General features: G+C 38.7%; 1 protein-coding gene across 5 annotated transcripts in view; it reads right to left on the reverse strand.

Moving 5' to 3' along the window:
• The window catches only part of LOC127434713 (dnaJ homolog subfamily C member 13-like), a 73,318-nt gene that overhangs the window by 18,535 nt on the left and 32,558 nt on the right, over window positions 1-22,225 (reverse strand). For 2 of the 5 annotated variants that reach the window (XR_007896075.1, XM_051687615.1), the window contains exons 11-39: window positions 21,080-21,159; window positions 20,755-20,924; window positions 20,509-20,541; window positions 19,853-19,952; window positions 19,592-19,699; window positions 18,042-18,197; window positions 17,882-17,938; window positions 17,663-17,784; window positions 16,374-16,449; window positions 16,152-16,247; window positions 15,915-16,055; window positions 13,756-13,773; window positions 11,569-11,651; window positions 10,831-10,984; window positions 10,158-10,261; window positions 9,224-9,383; window positions 8,959-9,021; window positions 8,373-8,474; window positions 8,163-8,267; window positions 6,104-6,306; window positions 5,907-5,991; window positions 5,555-5,709; window positions 5,286-5,331; window positions 5,003-5,157; window positions 3,735-3,936; window positions 3,409-3,524; window positions 1,912-1,990; window positions 1,679-1,814; window positions 1,378-1,562 (exon numbers count right to left, since the gene is read on the reverse strand). Coding sequence is in view for 4 of the 5 variants with exons in the window: in XM_051687615.1 (XP_051543575.1) it covers window positions 1,378-1,562; window positions 1,679-1,814; window positions 1,912-1,990; window positions 3,409-3,524; window positions 3,735-3,936; window positions 5,003-5,157; window positions 5,286-5,331; window positions 5,555-5,709; window positions 5,907-5,991; window positions 6,104-6,306; window positions 8,163-8,267; window positions 8,373-8,474; window positions 8,959-9,021; window positions 9,224-9,383; window positions 10,158-10,261; window positions 10,831-10,984; window positions 11,569-11,651; window positions 13,756-13,773; window positions 15,915-16,055; window positions 16,152-16,247; window positions 16,374-16,449; window positions 17,663-17,784; window positions 17,882-17,938; window positions 18,042-18,197; window positions 19,592-19,699; window positions 19,853-19,952; window positions 20,509-20,541; window positions 20,755-20,924; window positions 21,080-21,159 (3,290 nt within the window). In the remaining variant the exon portion in view is untranslated. The remainder of the gene's footprint in view (window positions 1-1,377; window positions 1,563-1,678; window positions 1,815-1,911; window positions 1,991-3,408; window positions 3,525-3,734; window positions 3,937-5,002; window positions 5,158-5,285; window positions 5,332-5,554; window positions 5,710-5,906; window positions 5,992-6,103; window positions 6,307-8,162; window positions 8,268-8,372; window positions 8,475-8,958; window positions 9,022-9,223; window positions 9,384-10,157; window positions 10,262-10,830; window positions 10,985-11,568; window positions 11,652-13,755; window positions 13,774-15,914; window positions 16,056-16,151; window positions 16,248-16,373; window positions 16,450-17,662; window positions 17,785-17,881; window positions 17,939-18,041; window positions 18,198-19,591; window positions 19,700-19,852; window positions 19,953-20,508; window positions 20,542-20,754; window positions 20,925-21,079; window positions 21,160-22,225) is intronic. The other 3 variants (XM_051687617.1, XM_051687616.1, XM_051687618.1) reach the window with 3 other exon arrangements.

Below are 22,225 nucleotides of genomic sequence, written 5' to 3' on the forward strand. Positions count from 1 at the left end.
AAGTGTCAAATTTCTGCTAAATAATCTCTGATGTAAGTCTATGGGATTTTTCCAATATTTGATCATCTGCTGTGCGAAAACCGTAAGTCCGATTAATTAGAAAAGACATGGCACACTATTACTGAACAGTCTGCAGGTCTGTGCCGATATTGGTCGATGTAGCTTGAAAGCTCAAGGAGTTAGTTAGTGTTAGACATTTTTATTTCAGTTTAGTGATTCTGAAAAAACTATAAACAAAGTTTGTGGAATTAACAGTATTTTGGCTTTGTCAAGCCAACTCAATGACCAAACAGATAGTTCTACTCTATACTTACGCCACTGGTTAAGTTACTCTTGCTGTGCTGGGCTGGTCGGCATACTCAGATAAAACAAACAAAGTTTTGATAGTGCCACAGAGGCACAGTGAGGAAAATAAACCTACAAGTGGCTTACTTACAGTTGTCTCAGCCTATTAAATCAGGATAAGAGAAGGTTTTTTCAAATAAAATTGCACTTGACGGTTAAAGGAATGTTCCGGGTTCAATACAAGTTAAGCTCAATCGACAGCATTTGTGGCATAATGTTGATTACCACAAATATTAATTTAGATTCGTTCCTCCTTTTCTTTAAAAAAATCAAAAAACAAAAAACAATAATCGAGGTTACAGTGAGGCACTTACAATGAAGGTGGAGTGGAGTGGTGGTGGTGTAGTGGACTAAAGCACTGAACTGATAAGCGGAAGGTCGTTGGTTCAATCCCCACAGCCACCACCATTGTGTCCTTGAGCAAGGCACTTAACTCCAGGTTGCTGTAATCAGGGCACTATAAGTCGCTTTGGATAAAAGCGTCTGCCAAATGCATAAATGTAAATGAAGGTGAATGGGGGCCAATTTGTAAATGTTAAAATACTCACTGTTTCAAAAGTATAGCCACAAGACATAAACAATATGCATGTGAACATGATTTTAGTCTGATAAAATCACTTACTAACCTTTTCTGTGTAACGTTATAGCCAATTTTACAACTGCGTAACAATGACAATTTAATGTCAACAAACCCTAAAACGACTGTAAAAATGACAGTGTAAACAACTTTACAGCTCAAATACACAAGTTTTAACAGAGGAATTAATACTAGTGCTTTTATAAAATTATAAGTTTAAACCCTCCAAAAATTGGCCCCATTCACTTTCCCTGTCCCCATTTATTTCCATAGTAAGTGGCTCACTGTAACAACGATTTTTGCTTTTTTTAAAGAAAAGGAGGAACGAGTCTAAATTAATTTTGTGGTAATCAACATTATGCCACAAATGCTGTCGATTGAGCTTAACTTGTATTAAACTCAGAACATTCCTTTAACTTCGATGCCTGTACTATGACAGATAAGGGAATTCTCACCTCGATGCCATTCTCCCGGCGGAGTTCCTCAGCATTGAGGGCAGAACAGTTGACAGTGTGGAAGGCAAGTTCAGCGCCTGCCGGTAACAATGGTGAGGTATTGGAGAAGAGCTGCTCATCACCTGTCTCCATGGTGATGGTCTTAATTAGCATGGGGTAGCCAGCATATTTATAAGGCTCCAATTCTGAAAGAGAAAAAGCATGCAATCTCTTATTTACTGTGTTTACAAGTTTATGCTAAGAAAATGTGTATCCTCTATTCCTGCATTAGTGAGTTTTGACTAGGTTAGTGCAGTCTAACCTTGTTTGTGTCTGTTAAAGAGGATGCTCTGGGCTTTGAGGATCAAGATGATGTTCTCAGGGTCTGGGCCATCTACGATACGTGCTGATTTAGTGCACAAAAACTCGTAGGCTTTATTCACCTTCTCAAACATGTCCTGAACAAACACAGACAGTTAAAGATTCTTCTCTCAGTCACAGGGGTTTAAATTTTGTTCACTGATTTTTAGAATGAAGGTGCTTTTATATACATACCCGGCCCTCTGGATTCTTGTCTGGATGGTATTTTTGAGCCAATCTGAAGTAAGCCTTCCTTATTTTACTCTCTTCATGCCTGCAAAACAAGCAAGCACACATTCTTACAACACTCTTTCAATTACATCTTTTGATGTCCATGTGATTTTGTAATGTCTGACAACAGAAGTCTTAAAGGGGTCATGATATGCATTTTTTTATTATTTTAATGTTCCTTGAGGTACACTTTTAATGTAAGTGAAGTCATATATTTGTAAAACAATCATTTTCCACCCTCATTCCACCCTCTGTCAGAAATGCTTGGTTTTGGTGCAGCTTCTCCTATCAAGGGATAGTTCACCCAAAAATGAAAATTCTCTCATAATTTACTCACCTTCATGCCATCCCAGATGTGCATGACTTTCTTTCTTCAGCAAAACACAAATGAAGATTTTTAGAAAAGTATTTTAGCTCTGTTGGTCCATAGAATGCAAGTGAATGGTGATCAGACCTTTGTAGCTCCAAAAATCACATAAAAGAAACATAAAAGTAATCCATATGACTCCAGTGTTTAAAGCCATATCTTCAGAAGCAATATGTGTTGGGTGAGAAACAGATCAATATTTAAGTTCTTTTTTTTACTCTAAATCTCCACTTTTACTTTCACTTTCAGATGTGGATGTGAAAGTGAAACTAAACAGGCACCACATGTGACTTTCAGATGTAAAAGTGAAAGTGACAGTGGAGATTTAGGGTTAAAAAAAAGAACTTAAATTTTGATCTGTTTCTCACCCATACCTATTATATAGATTCTAAATACATGTATTCAACCACTGGAGTCTTATACAGTAGATTACTGTGATTTTTGGAGCTACAAAGGTCTAATCACCACGCACTTGCATTGTATGGACCTACAGAGCTGAAATATTCTTCTAAAAATCTTTGTGTTCTGCTGAAGAAAGAAAGTCATACACATCTGTGATGGCATGTGGGTGAGCAAATGATGATAGATTTTTCATTTTTTGGTGAACTGCCCCTTTAAGATGAAAGTAACTATTGTTATGATTGGCTCTCTGTTCTTGACTGACCTGCTCTTTCCTTGCCATCTCACTGCTCACCGCTACTGGGCGGGGCTACAGAAGTGATAAATTATGTTTTAATGTGTTGTGGAGGCGGTTAGATGCAAATGTCTACCAGGCAGCTTGGTTTCAACAAATGCTCTTTTTGCAGTGAGGAAGAAGTTTTGAGTTCTGAATCTTAGTTTGTTTTCATAGTACAATGACCTCTTATATGTTAAAAGATAAAGGACAATTGTATTCCTCATGTAATGACCCCTTTAAGGGTAGAGTAGCGAAAACTGCTTGTATAATTGTATTGTTCAGATAAAAGGCGGAAAATGGTTATGAAGAACTTACAAATATTTTGGTGCAAAACACCTGACTAACAAGTTGACTTCAGGGGTCAAATTTAATAATCCCCTTTAATAAGAACAGTATGTTGAGGAGAAGGTGTACTCACTGGCCCTGTCCTTTAGGGAGGTTCAACACCTCATAGGCATCATCCACAGACATAGAGGGAGGCTTCTTCTCCACCTCTCTCTTCCATGCATCCAGAGTATCCTTCAATAGCTTCACCTATAGGGGCAGCACAGTTACACAGACATTCACTTCTAAGGGCTATGAAGTTTCTGATGGAACTGGCCTATCTGATCTTGTTTGGGTCTGCTGTTTGCATTGAGATGATTATTAAGACTGAATGCTTGTGGATCAGAAACCAGATTTAAACATGCAAACTAAGTTAAAGTGCAATGTTTTTGTGTGAGGTGTGTTTGTATATGTGCGTACAGGATCTCTTATTGGCCAGTTGGGGAAGCGAATGGAGTCACACAGGTGTCGGAGGTAATAGATGTTGCAGAAGAGCTCATTATCCAGCTGAGGGAAGTTGACCACAGGGATGGGACAGTACTGATAAAGAGCACGAGTGTTACTCTTCAGACGGGGAGTGAAGTCTGCCAGGTGGGCAGCAATCTTCTCGATCATCATACGCCTATAACATATACAAAACAGAACATCTCCATTCAGATAACACAGCAAAGTGGCCAGAGTATGTAGATGCTGTCTCTTGTGCAATGTTCCAATTTCTTGAATCTAAACCTCATCCCAATGTAAAAGTTTAATATTTACCAATCCAAGAAATGACTTAAAGGGATAGTTCACCCAAAAATGAAAGTTTTCTCATAATTTACTCACCTTCATGCCATCCCAGATGTGTATGACTTTCTGTCTTCAGCAGAACACAAACAAAGATTTTTAGAAGAATATCTCAGCTCTGTTATTTATTACAATTCATGTAAATGATGATCAGACCTTTGTAGCTCCAAAAATCACATAAAGGAAACAAAAGTAATCCATAGGACTCCAGTGCTTAAATACATATCTTCAGATATAATAGGTGTGGGTGAGAAACAGATCAATATTTAAGTCATTTTTTTACCCTAAATCTCCACTTTAACTTTCACATGTGAAAGTGAAACTAAATAGGCACCACATGTGACTTTCAGATGTAAAAGTGAAAGTGGAGATTTAGAGTAAAATAAAGGACTTAAATATAGATCTGTTTCTCACCCACACCTATTATATCGCTTCTGAAGATAAGGATTTAAACACTGGAATCTTATGGATTACTTTTGTTTTCTTTATGTGCTTTTTGGAGCTACAAATGTCTGATCACCATTCACTTGCATTGTATGGACCTACAGAGCTGATATATTCTGCTAAAAAATCTTTGTTCGTGTTTTGCAGAAGAAAGAAATTCATACACATCTGGGATGGCGAGAGGGTGAGTAAATGATGAGAGAATTTTCATTTTTGGGTGAACTACACCTTTAAAATCAGTGTTTCACATAATAAAACATTCTTTTAAAAATGTAGAGAAGTGGCAAAGAACACATTTATGATTCAAAAAGAGAAATGCAACTGGGCCAACAGTAAAAACTCATACAAAAAAACAGACATCTAAAAGAAGACCAAAGGCGTTATTATAGAGGTCAATCCAAGATTACACTATATATACCTAGAACAGGAAATAAAGTAAGTAACATGAGTTGTTTTACCTCATTTCACTGCTCCAGATGGCTTCAGGCGTATCAAACTCTCCCAAGAAAATCTCAGAAAATCGTTCAGCCTCATAGTTCTCCAAGTAACACACCATGGCCTCCGGTAACATTGGGCCCAACACGCTCCTCTGGATAATGTCCAGACCTTTAGCCTACGGTCCATAAGGAACACAGATGTACAGAGATGTAGCGTCAGTTGTCAGAGCTGATCTAAATTACTGTCAAAAGGATTTTAATAGAGCTCTTATTAAAGGAATGACCATGGAGTGAAAAGCTTTACCTCCTCTGATTTAAAGGCTTGTTTCAGATGAGTGTATTTCAAGAAGCTAGTAAAACAAAACAGAAAATGTATGCATTTGAACAAGATATTCATTCTACTTTATTACTTAGAATACAATACATCCATATCCATAAAGGACATTAATATAAAAGTAATCAAGGAATATTAAAGTGAAACTCTGAAATGACTTAAACATCTGGTAGCCCAGTTGTACTGGTAACCTAACATTTGTGGTGGGGTTTCGGGAGAGGTATATTATGGTGTCGTACCGTGCGACAGGCAGCACGTTGGAGCCGGTGTACATCATAATGAAGAAGAAGACTCCAGTGAGGTAGAGCCGCTGCAGGTTAGGGTTATCCTGCATCACGAGGTACATCAGATTTGCTACTTTCTCCACCAGGATAGGGTCAAAGGTCAAAAGCAGCTGAAAATGACAGAGTGATCATAGGTAATGTCAAGTCAGGGTCAGAATTAAGTGTTACTAATCTATATAAAATAATACCATAGAGATTATAGCATTAAATGCCATTAAATTATAACAGAAGCATTAACCAGAGTGAGCAGTATAAACTAGATTCAGGCTTTGTAGTTGTTCTGATATGCAACCAGTGGACTTTGTACCTGGACGATGTGAGGCAGGCAGGTGTTGTCACTTATGAGTCTCTTCACTTTTGGCAAAGGCCTGATAATGGCATTATCTTGGTCTCTAAACACACAAACACATGAAAGCAGTAGGCATTATTCTGAAGAGTGTTTTAGAGAATAAATGAATGCAAATAACACACACAGAATGAGTGAGAGAAAGAGAGATACTGTACCGGCTAGGGAAGTATGAGCACATGGTGATAAGCATGTTGAGGATGAGTGTAGCCAGGTCGGTCTCATTCATTACGGCCTGTCCGCTGGCCAGCAGGCACCACTTCAGCTGTGGGATTGCCTGCAGGGGGCGCCAGCCGTCCATGCCCTGAGCCCAGCAGCGCGTTTTGGCCGTCAGAGTACCTGAGTTCCAGAACTCCTGCATCTGTTGGTCAAATCAGGGACTTCCCATCTCATCTTCCCATTGATTTTTAAGTGGTTGTGTGCATTCTCTTGCCACAACCATCTCATCTCGGCAAAGAATATGTTACAATACAATCCCACTCAAAGCTTACTTTGATATATTTTTACTATGACTGTCACTTGATTAAAATTTGTAATCAAATTCATTACATGATGTTCTGATTAATTAATCAAATTAATTGCAATTAATCGCATATAATCAATATTTCCTGAGAAAGGCCCCGAAATAAAAACGATTAATAAATAATGATAAAGTTATTATAAATATGTCAGGGCTGTCAATCGATAAAAATGTAATCAAATTAATTACATGGTATGCCGGTTAATTGATCCAATTAATCGCAATTAATCACATATAAATATTTGCTGAGAAAGTCCCTCAGATAACAATAATTCAATAAACAATGATTAAATAATTATATTTAAATAATAATACATAAAAAATATATATTATAAAAAATAATAATTCAGATTGACAAGATAATAAAAAAATTGGCTTTAGAATCCATTATATTGTTTATTTCCATATTATTGATCATAAGCCAATCTTTGGCCTACAGTTCACAGCAATCTATTTTACAATTGAATTCGTAAATCTGTCCAAGACGGATCATTTGGAGTGTCTCACTTTGGTTGTGTTGCATCATAAACATACTGTTTTTAGGTCACCGTGCCAAGTTAAATGTAGTTTGAAACTCAGAAAAAAACATCTTGAGATCCCTGCCTTGGATTTGCGCTCATCAAGCTGTCATTGAACGCAAGAACGTGTTCTCATCTTGTGTTATCTGCTATCGGTAAGTGTGGTTTGTTCTCTGTATAAGATGCGCGTTACCTATACAGCTAGAGTTTCACTTACTGCCCCCTGGAGAAAACAGGCAATACCTCAAGCTTGAATTACTCCGATGGAAGGAATATTCCTTATTACGGTACGGGGACATGATTAATTGCATTAATTTTATTAACACATTATATTTTATATAATTAAATCACACTGAATTAACGTTTTAAATAAATATCCCTAAAATGTTTATAATTAAATGATTTTAAACATGATATATAATAAATATAATAATTCAGATTGCCTTTAGAAGGCAATAAACCGCTTCTTTTATTTTTTTAAGTTATAATTAAACATAAGCCTATCATTGGCCTACAGTCCACAGCAATCAATTCTGGAACTGAATTTGTCTATCTGTCTGAGATTATTATTATTAGGGTTTTTTTTAATGACAAGTCAATGTACAAATGCATCAGATGGACGCTTTTGGAGCGTCTCCCTTTGGTTGCGTTGTCAACATAGCATTTTAAGACACTGTGTCAAGTTAAACGTAGTTTGAAATATTGAAAAACGCATCTCGAGAACTCTGCATTCAGAGTTGCACTCTGTCCAGCTGTGTTTCAATGCAAGAACGCAACGCCTCACCTTGCGCTGTCTGCAAGTGTGTTTTGTTGCCTTTACAGCTGGAAGTTGCGCTTACTGCCCCTTGCTGACCAAGATTCATAAAAATATGGAGGTGAACATTCCTTATTATGGTCCGGGGGCATGACTAAAGTAATTTTATTTAACAAGCTATTTTTAATGTAATCAATCGCACTGAATTAACACGTTAAATCGACAGCCCTAATTTTTACATTAAAAAATTTAAAATTTAAAAATTAAAAAAATATATTTTTCTACCTTTGAAAAATACTGAAAGGCCTTATTCTAATACACATTCTCTTGTCTAAATATGAATTTCATTAGATTGAAATCTTATGATTAATTTGCTGCATGTCAGGAAATGTTCATCTTAAATCTCCTGAAAAAAAATAACGCACCTCCTCATAGCTGAAAGGTCCTCTACGTTCTTTATCTGCGTTACCGAAGTACCACTCCTTCTCACTCTCTCTCTTCATGTCCGGCGCTGCCTCTAGCACATTACTCTGAATCAAACGAACACACACAGACAGATGAAAGAGAGATTACAACATCTGGCTAAGTGACACGTGGGTCAATATATCAAATTTATTGACAATGCGCACACACACCTGCAGTGGTACAGTGGCTCTGTTGGTGTGCAGGTGAGCAAGGGTGAGCAGGTCCACTAAAATACGGACTCCATTAGAGTCCATGATATCCTTGACATTTTTCTGTCAGAGGAGAAATTTAAAAACACTGAAGCCATTACATCATTATTAAAAGGGCTAAATGGGTTTGATGCACAGTTCATAATTAGTAAACAACAAAGTCTGTTCTCAGTGGAAAATAATAGATCAATAAATCGTGATACATGCTGGATACATACACATTCATTCAATGCAAGAATAAAGAAATGCTTTGGATTTTTACCTAAGCATAATAAACCGATCACTACTGAATAAGGACTGAGCTCAATCACGACCCTACTGACAGTTTACAGCAAGACATCATCATAGTACTGTATATTAAATATGTAATATCTAACCAAGATTATGTAATGGCCAGCAAGAGCTAATTTATTGATTTGCTAGCAGGTCATGAGCTTTTCAGCTCTTGTAAGGTGATTTGATTGTTTTAGAGCCTTAGTATAAGAGGCTTGGTAGATTGTGCTCTCTTAGTAAGTACAGCTGTGGACCACCATGAAGGGTCACTCACCTTGTTCAGAATGAGTTTGTTGAGGAAGAGGATGAGTCGGTCTCTCTCTAGCTTGTCTGTACACTGGAGATTTACAGAAACAAAGAGGGCGAGTGAGTTGTGATATACCAGTTACAACCGTAAAATACAGTGGCATAAAAATCACGCAATAACATATGAAAGGTGGTATATTTTTGAAAGCTAAATAATGCAATTACTCAATAACAGAAGATTTAGCTTTCAATGGTAAGCATGCAATGACTAGATTTGTACTGAGAATACAGACCCGGTCTAACATGCCCACAATGTACTTGGTGTCAGTAAAAGGTCCAATCTCCTCGCAGCACTTCCCGTAGACTATAGTAAGAGCTTGAAGACATAAACACTTCATGACTACTTTGGGTGTCAACAGGAACCGATGATAGAGCTCATTAAAGAACTCATACCTAGAGATTAACAGAGACAGATTATCAGCATGGTGAAAGTCTTTGTCTTAAGAGTCTCTGGGGTGAATTCACTAAACAGTTGCAACACTTAAGCAGGAGGTATTTCAGTGTAAACATCAGCGTCTTATTCACTTACCACTCGCAATCTAGCATAAGCAGGCGCAATCTGCTTTTTGAGCATTTAAATGAAGTCACTGTCATTCCATTTGGCGCAAACATGCCTCCTTTGTATGTAAATTAGGCTTATTACAGATTGCGCTTCAGTCACATTATGCTATAACATTTTCTATCGATCATGTCAGCAGTAATTTGTCAAATAATGATCAAATGATTGAAATAGCATCATATCATGGCATATATCCAGATGCACGGCGTAGTCAAGCACACTTTCGGCAAGTTAAAGAATTGACTCAGGTGTCTGGATCACAGTAGTCAGTGATGCTGTCCAGTCCTGCCAGAGTGTGTCAGATACCATTGGTCTGCTGCATCCTAAACTATATAGCGCTCAGAATTGGCCCAGCAAGATTGAAATTGCTCGGGCAAATTGCCATCAGCAGTGATTTTCTGGGTGCGTTTGCGCCGATGCCGATTTGCATTATTCCTTCAGTGAATCAGGTGCTAAACCAGCGCAGACAGTGCATGCAAATAACCGCTGCTTTTACCAGGCGCAATTTATTCTTAGTGAATTCCCCCTTTTGTCTTTAGCAAAGCAAAGCAATAAGAAGCAGACATCATAATGTTAACAGACTGAAGAGAAAGTTGTGGGAAACGTACGATCTCTTGATAGCTCCAGATTCATCATTCTCGTCTTCCTCTAGCAGCAGACGCAGGTAATAATCCCCGATTCTAATCTCATCAGAAAGGCACTCATACTTCACCTGAACACACAATTTAACATGATTAGATTTCTATTTCATACATGATGATGCAAACCTTTTTGATTGTCTAAATTATTGCTTCAAGTTAGTCGGTTGCAAACAAAAACAACAATCAAATCAGCTCCTAAGGTTAAAAGTGTTTTCATGCTTTGGCAATGTAAAAGTTGATTTAAAGGATTAGTTTACCAAAAAAACAAAACAAAGAAAATTCTGTCATCATTTACTCATGTTCTTCCAAACCCCTATAGAAATAGATTTGTATTAAGAACAGACTGAAATTTAAGTCATTATTCACTTAAAATCTTCCCCTCCACTTTAGGGCTCAAATTAGATATGACGCTGTTAGATGTGTCACTTCAGGTTTGAGGTCAATGATGACTCTTCATGTTGCAAATTTAAATTTATGGACAGTGGAGGGTCATATAAAATAATTATATGATACTTTAAATGGTGCTTTTTTGTCATTTTGGAATTTGACAGCTTGAGTCCCCATTTACTTTCATTACAGTATACTGACAAGAGTTGCCAATACATTCTTCAACATTTCTTCTTTTGTGACACACACATACCTCAAACTCTTGGTGGTTCCAGGAGATGACATTGGCACTACCCAGCTCCCGGTCAACATTGAAGGAGCGCATTTCTCCCTCAAGAGCATCTCTCAGCTCCTCTCTAGTCTTCAGATTCCAGATGAGATTTGAGCGAGCATGATCCAACTGAAACCTAAAGAGACACACAGAACGACAAAGATACCACATTTAGTGAAAGGAAGATAACTGGAATAATGAGGAGAGCTTTTTTTATTATTATTTTCTCCTCTTTTCTCCCCAATTTGGAATGCCCAATTCCCAATGCTCTCTAGGTCCTCGTGGTGGCGTAGTGACTCGCCTCAATCTGGGTGGTGGAGGACGAAACTCAGATGCCTCCACGTCTGAGACCGTCAATCTGCGCACCTTATCACGTGGCTTGTTGAGCGCGTTATCGTGGAGATATAGCACGTGTGAAGGCTTCACGCTATTCTCCGCGGCATCCACGCACAACTCACCACGTGCCCCACCAAAAGTGAAAACCACACATTATAGCGACCACGAGGAGGTTACCCCATGTGACTCCACCCTCCCTAGCAACCGGGCCAATTTGGTTGCTTAGGAGACCTTGCTGGAGTCACTCAGCATGCCCTGGATTCGAACTCACAACTCCAGGCATTGTAGTCAGCGTCAATACTCGCTGAACTACCCAGGCCCATGAGGAGAGCTTCTGAAGGACAGTCAATAATGCAATATGCAATAATGTAACATGCACTTTACTTGTAGTAAAAAAGCTCCCAGTTGGCCTCAATCTTGATCCGCTGTCGTCTCTTCCTCAGGATGACCGGTTTTTGGTTTGGGTTCTACAATTGGTCAAAACACAGACTCAATGAAGAGGCACTCTGGGTCCATTTGTAAAGCATATACTGTAGAATCTGAACACTGAACAGATAATTTGGGTTCAAATGCTTCAACTACAAGTATTATGGAGGGTTATTCTGATGACACTACAGTTGTGAATTAAGAACTACAATGCATACTACATACAGTATCTCACAGAAGTGAGTACACCCCTCACATTTTAGTAAATATTTTATTATATCTTTTCATGTGACAACACTGAAGAAATGACACTTTGCTACAATGTAAAGTAGTGAGTGTACAGCTTGTATAACAGTGTAAATTTGCTGTCCCCTCAAAATAACTCAACACACAGCCATTAATGTCTAAACCGCTGGCAACAAAAGTGAGTACACCCCTAAGTGAAAATGTCCAAATTGGGCACAATTAGCCATTTTCCCTCCCCGGTGTCATGTGATTCGTTAGTGTTACAAGGTCTCAGGTGTGAATGGGGAGCAGGTGTGTTAAATTTGGTTTTATCGCTCTCACTCTCTCAAACTGGTCACTGGAAGTTCAACATGGCATCTCATGGCAAAGAACTCTCTGAGGATCTGAAAAAAAGAATTGTTGCTCTACATAAAGATGGCCTAGGCTATAAGAAGATTGCCAATACCCTGAAACTGAGCTGCAGCACGGTGGCCAAGACCATACAGCGGTTTAACAGGACAGGTTCCACTCAGAACAGGCCTCACCATGGTCGACCAAAGAAGTTGAGTGCACGTGCTCAGCGTCATATCCAGAGGTTGTCTTTGGGAAATAGATGTATGAGTGCTGCCAGCATTGCTGCAGAGGTTGAAGGGGTGGGGGGGTCAGCCTGTCATACGCCGCACACTGCATCAAATTAGTCTGGATGGCTGTCGTCCCAGAAGGAAGCCTCTTCTAAAGATGATGCACAAGAAAGCCCGCAAACAGTTTGCTGAAGACAAGCAGACTAAGGACATGGATTACTGGTACCATGTCCTATGGTCTGATGAGACCAAGATAAACTTATTTGGTTCAGATGGTGTCAAGCGTGTGTGGCGGCAACCAGGTGAGGAGCACAAAGACAAGTGTGTCTTGCCTACAGTCAAGCATGGTGGTGGGAGTGTCATGGTCTGGGGCTGCATGAGTGCTGCCGGCACTGGGGAGCTACAGTTCATTAAGGGAACCATGAATGCCAACATGTACTGTGACATACTGAAGCAGAGCATGATCCCCTCCCTTCGGAGACTGGGCCGCAGGGCGGTATTCCAACATGATAACGACCCCAAACACACCTCCAAGACGACAACTGCCATGCTAAAGAAGCTGAGGGTAAAGGTGATGGACTGGCCAAGCATGTCTCCAGACCTAAACCCTATTGAGCATCTGTGGGGCATCCTCAAATGGAAGGTGGAGGAGCGCAAGGTTTCTAACATCCACCAGCTCCGTGATGTCGTCATGGAGGAGTGGAAGAGGACTCCAGTGGCAACCTGTGAAGCTCTGGTGAACTCCATGCCCAAGAGGGTTAAGGCAGTGCTGGAAAATAATGGTGGCCACACAAAATATTGACACTTTGGGCCCAGTTTGGACATTTTCACTTAGGGGTGTACTCACTTTTGTTGCCAGTGGTTTAAACATTAATGGCTGTGTGTTGAGTTATTTTGAGGGGACAGCAAATTTACACTGTTATACAAGCTGTACACTCACTACTTTACATTATAGCAAAGTGTCATTTCTTCAGTGTTGTCACATGAAAAGATATAATAAAATATTTACTAAAATGTGAGGGGTGTACTCACTTCTGTGAGATACTGTATGCTACAATGTACTGCGAGAATGTATGCGAGGTTTCAATACTGCTCTAATAAACAACCACTTAAACAGACAACACAAAAAGAACTTGACACAAAAACAGGGTCAGCTTTGTCTTCCCATGATGAGAACTGCTTAAAATATTTACTAAGAGTCAACCTGAAAAGAAATATGGATACTAACACAAACTGTAGCTTTAAATGTGCAATGAGACACCTGAATGAAAACCCACGTGTTATTAAGGAGGGAGGGTCTAACAGAGGGAGTGGTCTCTGATTGGATAATACTACTCACCAGGTTATTCCTGTCCTGCTGCATTGATTGACAGCAGAAAACCGCAATAAAGGCCGGTGGGAAGGGAATGGGCAGAGACAAGAGAGGTTATTGGTCCTGATATCAACTAATCGCACTTGCAAATATTTATAGTGACAACCAGCTGTTTATTTGAACAAAAAATAACATTCAAATTCATCACTTCAGTTAATCTTTCTTTTTTTTTTAACGTGTGTGTTCGTTTTTAGCGGCAAGTGTGTGAATTTGCATGATTGGAGGTTCAAGAGCTAAAGAATAAATGATGATTGTTTATAACTCATGTTCTCAACACCAATGCTGTGCCTTCATCTGCACTGGCTGATAAAAATAAAATAAATACACTGTACTTTAATGCAAATGAATCTGTCAATTGGTAATAATAATACTAACACAGTATATGGCCCAGTGTTTCTTCCATGTGTTAGGCTGGTTAAAGGAATATTCCGGGTTCAATACAAGTTAAGATCAGTCGACAGCATTTGTGGCAAAACACTGATTACCACAAAAATTAATTTCGAATCGTTCCTCCTTTTCTTGTTTTATATTTATCCCCTTTTTCTCCCAATTTGGAATGCCCAATTCCCAGTACTTACTAGGTCCTCGTGGTGGCGCGGTTACTCACCTCAGTCCGGGTGGCGGAGGACAAGTCTCAGTTGCCTCCGCTTCGGAGACAGTCAATCCGTGCGTCTTATCACGTGGCTCGCTGTGCATGACACCGCAGAGACTCACAGTGGAGGCTCATGCCACTCTCCGCGATCCACAAATTACCACACGCCCCATTGAGAGCGAGAACCACTAATCACGACCACGAGGAGGTTACCCCATGTGACTCTTCCCTCCCTAGCAACCGGGCCAATTTGGTTGCTTAGGAGACCTGTCTGGAGACACTCAGCACACCCTGGAATCGAACTCGTGACTTGGTAGTCAGCGTCAATACTCGCTGAGCAACCCAGGCCCCTCGTTCTTCCTTTTCTTTAAAAAAAAAAAAAAAAAAGCAAAACTCTGGGTTACAGTGAGGCAGCACTTGTAATGGAAGTGAATGAGGGCCAATTTATGCACTGTTTCAAAATTATAGCCACAAGACATAAACAATATGCTTGTTAACATGATTTTAGTGTGATAAAATCACTTGCTAACCTTTTCTGTGTAAAGTTATAGCCAATTTTACAACTTTGTTACCATGACGATGTAATGTCAACAAACCCTAAAACGACTGTAATGACAATTTAAACAACTTTACAGCTCAAATAATACATGAGTTTTAACAGAAGAATTAATACAAGTGCTTTTATAAAATTATAAGCTTCACATTTCTGTGTTTAAACCCTCCAAAATTAACTTTCACTGTCCCCATTTATTTCCATAGTAAGTGCCTCACTGTAACAATGATTTTTGCTTTTTTTAATGAGTCGAAACTAATATTTGTGGTAATCAACATTATGCCACAAATGCTGTAGATTGAGCTTAACTTGTATTGAACCCGGAACATTGCTTTAATTACACTTCTGCATGTTAATAATTTTGCATATTGTTCGGCTTTTGTAGTTCACAGTAATGTTAATTTTGACACCGTGTTGAGTCACCACTCAATGTCCAAGCATCTCCTCTAGCCTCTTTATTAATGGGAGAACATCTCATGACTTTTACATACAGTAAATTAACATACAGGAAAAGGCACACATTCTGTTCATTCCATATAAGAGGACTCCAACAGAATTTGTGCAAGCCATGACAGAAATACCAAGCAAAGAGTGTGTCCATTTATTACTGAATAATACCACACTAATGACAAAAAGACCCCAAAAATTCAAAATACAGACAGAAAACCCAAAGGAGTCAGCATTCAAGATTAAACAGCCATTCCATATAATGCAAACTAGAGCATCCTGTTTTTTACATCACCTTTGCAACCAAACAGAAATACCAGCAAATCAAAAGCCCTGTAAGATCAAGCACAGCACAACTGCAAATGCCCTGTAAATGGATAAAAAAAAATAGCGACAGCCCAGCTTCACACAGTGTTAATAATCGTGCCCAGCATGAAGTGAAAGTAAACAGCTTTTTAATGTGCAATATCGTGCACAACCACCAGAGGGTGCAAAAAACGGACAAAACCAGTCAAGGGGTCTATGGTGACTCACCTCTTTCTGAGCAATGCCCATCTTGTCTCTCCAGTGCATGAGCACTATATCGGCCTTCTCTTTGGCAAACTTCTCCACCTCTTTAGCAGCTTTACCTGCCAAACGCTGCCACTCAGGGACTTTATTTCTCCCAAACTGGTCCTGCGGAAAAAAAAGAAAAAAGGTTTCTGAAATTTAGAAAGACAAGACCTTAAAAAAAAAACTGCTATTCTTAAAAGACTGAAAATCATTCCATACTGTGGCAATCTTGACATTGTCACGTATGTGCATCCTGTCAACATCCTTCTCAGGCACAGGGTCAGAGCTGTCCAGATATGCCAACAGGCCAGTGGGCTAAGAGACAGTTTCAGAGAACAAGAAAAAGCTTTTCAATCTGACTTCAGAAAGATACAAACAGATTTAGAATTATTTATGAAAATAACTGTAAAATGTAGAATAAATGTAGAATAGTCAGCTCACCAGTATTCTCTTGAGCAGGTTCAAGGCAATGGGGTTTTCTGCAGTCCACAAACCCACTAGATGACGACTTAACTGTCTGAATGAGGCAATAAAAGAGAAAATAGGCCGCATTAAAGGTATAGTTCACCCAAAAATGAAAATTCTCTCATCATTTACTCACCCTCATGCCATCCCAGATGTGTATGACTTACTTTCTTCTTTAGAAAACAAACAGATTTTTAGAAGAATATCTCAGCTCTGCAGGTTCATACAATGTGAATGGGTGCCAAACTTCTGAAGCTCCAAAATGCACATAAAGGCAGCATAAAAGTAATCCATAAGACTCCAGTGGTTAAATCCATGTCTTTTGAAGTAATATGATAGGTGTGAGTGAGACAGTTCAATATTTAAGTCCTTTTTTACTATTATTATTCACTTTGACATTCTTCTTTAGTTTTTGGAGATTCACATTCTTTGTGCATATCGCCACCTACTAGGTAGGGAGGAGAATTTGTGGTAAAAACGGACTTAGCCTAAATATTGATCTGTTTTTCACCCACACCTATCATATTGCTTCAGAGGACATGGATTTAACCACTGGAGTCATATGGATTACCTTTATGCTGCCTTTATATGTTTGGCACCCATTCACTTGCATTGTATGGACCTACAGAGCCAAGATATTCTTCTAAAACTCTCCATTTGTGTTCTGCAGAAGAAAGAAAGTCATAAACATCTGGAATGGCTTGAGGGTGAGTAAATGATGAGATAATTTAAATTTTTGGGTGAACTATCCCTTTAACATTATGGAATTGTGTGAAAGCACATGTATCTACTGTAGCTACGCAAACTCAATTTAGTGCATTGTGTTACAGAAGTTCCAAAGTCAGACTGCAATTCGTAATGCAAGCACACGTTGCATTCTCAACACTACCACAAGGGGCGCTATAATGGACATTAGCATAAACTGTCTGCTTTTATATTCAGTTTTACTACTGTCATGGCACAGCCACAATATGAGAATCGTGCTAAACAAGTTAAAGTTTGTATGCTTATAGCAAGCAACCTGAATAAAAACAAATCTGGTTTAATGGCACAGAGATTCAAAGGCATCTTTACCATCTCCTTGAGAACTGAGGTTATGTTACGGTCACATAGTAACAAGAACGCAATTCATGTTCCATGTTCCACAGAACTGTGCACTTGCAATACAAGCATTCACGTCTGTGCTTGTGTACCTAAAGTATGTTTCTGTCCTTAGTCTACCATACCGAACAACTGCAGGAACAGGAGTGTGTCATGTGTTTGACCTGTTGGTGAGCATCCTCTGGTCAGCACTGATAGTAAACATTGAGGTGTGGAGGTGTCTGGGTAAAGCTCCTTCATTCAGGGCCAACTCCTGCATCTTAGTGGATATCTCCTTATCTCCTTCCTGAAAGAAAAAAACATAGACACACACAGATAAGCAAGCAGGCTAAAACATATTCTTAGTGAACAGTACACCATGGTGTTGGCACTAAGGATCTCACCTCAATAATGGCTTTCATGATCAGACCCGCCCCTTTTACGATGGCCATAGAAGGATGCTGCAGAGAGACAGAAAGTTAGAGAGAAAAAGAAACACATCTTTAAATGTCAAAATCGTGTGGCCTGTTTCCACATTTTTCCCTTTGTAATTCAACTGCTGACCTGGAAGAGTTTGAAAAGGGTCCGTCCGTTGGATGCCACCATCTCCAGAAGCATGTCAAACTGCTGACCCTCGGTCGTCTCACTATAGGGGGCGCATAGTGCAAAGGTCAAGAAGTCCAGCAGAGAGCTGATCACAAATGCTCCTGTACCATGCTCCTGAAGAACAAGAGACAAACTGAAAATGAGTGAAATTCTTTTTAAAAACGCAGTTCATTTAATATTGAATGCATTGGTAATTAATGTCTAAATCAAGATTTTAGCTTAAATGTTAGAGCTGTCGATTCAACATGTTAATTCAGTGTGATTAATTATATAAACAATAATGGGTTAAACAAATTAACGCAATTAATCATGTCCCCGGAGCGTAATAAGGAATGTCCCAACCATCGGGGCAATTCAAGCTTGAAGTAACATCTGTTTTCAGCAGGGGGCAGTAAGCAAAACTCCAGCTGTTCAAACAAACAAGCCACACATAGGCTTGCTTGGTCGTGTCTAGAAAGTAGCCACCCGGTTACCTAAAATCTTGCGAAAGCTGCATGCGATGTTCACACTATTTATTTGGAGTCCTACAGAAACCCTATACCTACCCCTAGCCCTAAACCTAACCCTAACCTTAAAGCTTAAGTATGTAATTTCTGCGATACTAGCACCACCAAACGGAATTGCAAAAAAAACTTTGTTTTCAAAACAGCTTTCGGACTACGCCCCCCATCTGCCGTTGGCCAAACAAAGAGATGGAGTTGTTCAAAACAAACACAGACATTTTTATGGTGCCAGAGACAAAATGTTTACAGTTTGAGAAAATTAACCAATGAATGGCTGATTTATAGTTGTCTCTGCATATTAAGCTGGGATTGGAAAAAGTATTTTTACACTGAAAAAGTTACATACTTCAGCTTTAACCCTACCACTAAATCTAATCCTAAACCTAACCTTAGAAACAGCGAATGAGAGTCTGGCGAGACTTAGATTGCCGGGGTGTTATCTTCTAGATACAGCCGGCTTGCTTGACACTAGTGACAGCACAAGATAAGGACATGTTCTTGCGTTCAAACACAGCTGGACGGAGTGCAATTTCAAATGCAGGGCTCTTGAGACTTATTTTTCCTAAGTTTCAAAATACATTAAATTTGACACTACGACCTAAAAACGCTGTGTTTATGATGCGAAGCAACCACAGTGAGATGATCCAAAGTGAGATGAATTAATCAATTAAATTATTTGTAGGCCTTTCTCAGCAAATATTTATATATGGGATTAATTGCAAACAATTACATTAATTAATCGGAATCTCATGTAATTAATTCAATACAAATTTGAATCGATTGACAGCCCTAGTTAAAATGTGTATATCGCATATCTTGCATAAAACTTTTTATTATTTGCCTAGGCTAGTTTATTTTAGATGGCAAATTCATTTTTTAAAAGTACAAAAATGTAATGTAGTCTTGCAATTTATATGAGGTCATAAATGCTGCATGCAAAATCATTTTTAAAGAATAAGCAAAATGCTGTTTAAAGCTTCCCACATGTACACATGGGTGACATACCACATTACTAATGAACTTCTCCAGAAGGTTCTCCAGAAACTTTTTGGAGGAGAGTAGAGAGGCTTTGTTCAGCTGCTCCTGCCTCAGGTCATAATCATCATGCATCGGCTACAGAAACACACGCAGAGCTTTAAACAGTCATCTTAAAACTTAAAATGTTTCAATATGTACATTACAGAGTTGCGTCTTTAAATACTGGAGTACCTCTCTCTAGCAGTCATTACTTCCATGTGATTTAATTTTTTTTACTGTGTAACTTACACACATAAGAGCACAGAGCATGTCTATAGCAGCATGTGTCACACCGTTGTTGTTTCTCTTCAGTGCTTTAACTGTTTTAACACCCAACTTCTCCCTAAACCTGGAACACATAATATTAAAACAAACACAATTTAGTATAAATAATTCATATATCACAAATCATAATTCTTGCATGAATGATGACCAAAAAATCATCATAACTCACAGAAACTGTCAAAAATGTCATTTCTGGTAGTTCATTCAATATTTGTGCATTGCTATACAAATACAGAATTATTTCTTGATGTATAAACACAACTATTGGAGAGCCTAACAGTCAATTTATACATCTCAGTGACCCAGAGAGAGAAAGAACTGAGATACAGTATAACAAGTGAAAGAGAGAGAGAGAGAAAGAGAGAAAGAAAGAGAGCGAAAGAGAGAAAGAGCGAATGAGAGAGGGAGAGAAAGAGACAGAGAGAGAGAGAGACAGAAAGAGAGAGAGAATCAAGAAGTAAACCAGGTAACAAACTGCATTACAAATAAAAAGAGGAAATGTAAAATAGACAAGAAAAATAGAGATTTCCTTAAAATGCTATAAGACAGAAAGGACAATGGAGAGACAGACTTTATGTGTAATAAAGAGGGTGCACTGAGATATATAGATTAATATTTACGTTGTGTGTTCGAGTCCAGCCAAGGGACCAGACCTTAGAACAAAAACATTATTGAAAGTTTGTTAACACCTTGACAAAGCATGTATGATTCATCAAGCAAACAGACAAAGGACAAACACAGACCCTTTGTTCAGAATTACCAACTAAACCAACCAATTTGGCCTACAAATACAGTGAAAATCTGCTGAGTTTGGGTTTGGACAGTCCTATGCTTGAAGGGAATCTAGTGAGCCCAGATGAACATACCTTGGGAGCTGGGTGAAGGCCTGGAATCCAGCTTTGGAGGCCACCAGACGTCTGATAGCCTGAAATTGGGCCTCCAGCTCTGCGTTGGGTCCTGGCAGCTCAGTATCTTGAGATAGGAGAGCGAGGATGGCATTGTTGATCAGTTTCTCTTTGTTCTCTGAGAAAAGACCCTATAAATAAAAGAAGCCAGAGAGAAGAGAAGGAAGGAATGATTGTACAAATGTACATATTAATCGGAGCACTTGGTGCACAGAGACTGATCAACCAAATTTCAGTTTAAAACAATACAAAAATGACACAGACACACACAAGCAAACACACTTACGTCCTGAGTAACGGCATGTAGCACTCCACTGTAGGAGATGTTGGCATTAAATCTGAACACTGCATCTGCGAAATTACAATCTACAGCACAGAAAACAAAATAAAACTGTAACTTAGTCATCTTTATTGCTATAGAATACAATTATAGAGAACACAATAGTTTTAAATGTATGCCTGCCAAAATTGTTTCATTCTCAATCAACTGGTTTTGCTCCAAGCCTCAAATTTTACATTGACCATTAAATGCTGAATTTACACAGCTGTTGTTAAATGTTGACCTAAAAACAAACATTGAAATGTATTAATATTAACGCGTTAAGGGATGAGGACACATCACCTAAGGCCTGCACGATAATTCTGGATTTTGATGAGGACAGATATACAAGAGGAAAGTGACAGTGAAACAACAATCTACTAAGATTCATTAACCCTCGTTTTGGGCCTTGGAGAAGTTTTAACATGCCTTGACATTTGTGCTTTTTTCAGTTGCTTAAAACATATTAATGGCTAAAGTCTGATAACACTGTATTCAGCACAAACTGGGCTACAATAATATGTGAGCAACATGTATGTACGTGTTTGTATTTTTGAGAAAATAACGTTTATGCATGGTTTCTGAAAAAACAAAAATTGTAAGTCGCTGAAATAAGGCCATATAACACATACTAAACATTTGTTCACAAGACTTTTGAGAACTGGATCTTGTAGTTAGAGTTTTTGCTACAAAAAGATGTGAAAACCATCCTGATCACTCATTCATACAAAACAATATAGTCATTTCACTTCTGTAAGACACTTTTAGTGTTAGAAAGGCCATATGCGAGGAAGCGTGGATGATCATGAATATTGATGTGATTCCCACCTGAGGAGACAAAGACCCCTCCCCTGAGAGAGAATGAATGTGAGGAGACTTAATGATTGAATGTATTGTTTGTAGCTTATTCACAAAATCAAGTTTAAGTTAAAAGAAGTAATCTGACTACATTTTCTTTACATAAAGACTTTACTTAACTTCAGACCTACACTACCGTTTAAAAGTTTTAGATCTGTAAGATTTTTTAAAGTTTTTAAAAGAAGTCTCTTCTGCTCACCAAAGCTGCATTTATTTGATCCAAAATACAGCAAAAACAGTGATATTGTGAAATAT

The sequence above is a fragment of the Myxocyprinus asiaticus genome, chromosome 44 (assembly GCF_019703515.2).
Source record: "Myxocyprinus asiaticus isolate MX2 ecotype Aquarium Trade chromosome 44, UBuf_Myxa_2, whole genome shotgun sequence".
NCBI lineage: Eukaryota > Metazoa > Chordata > Actinopteri > Cypriniformes > Catostomidae > Myxocyprinus > Myxocyprinus asiaticus.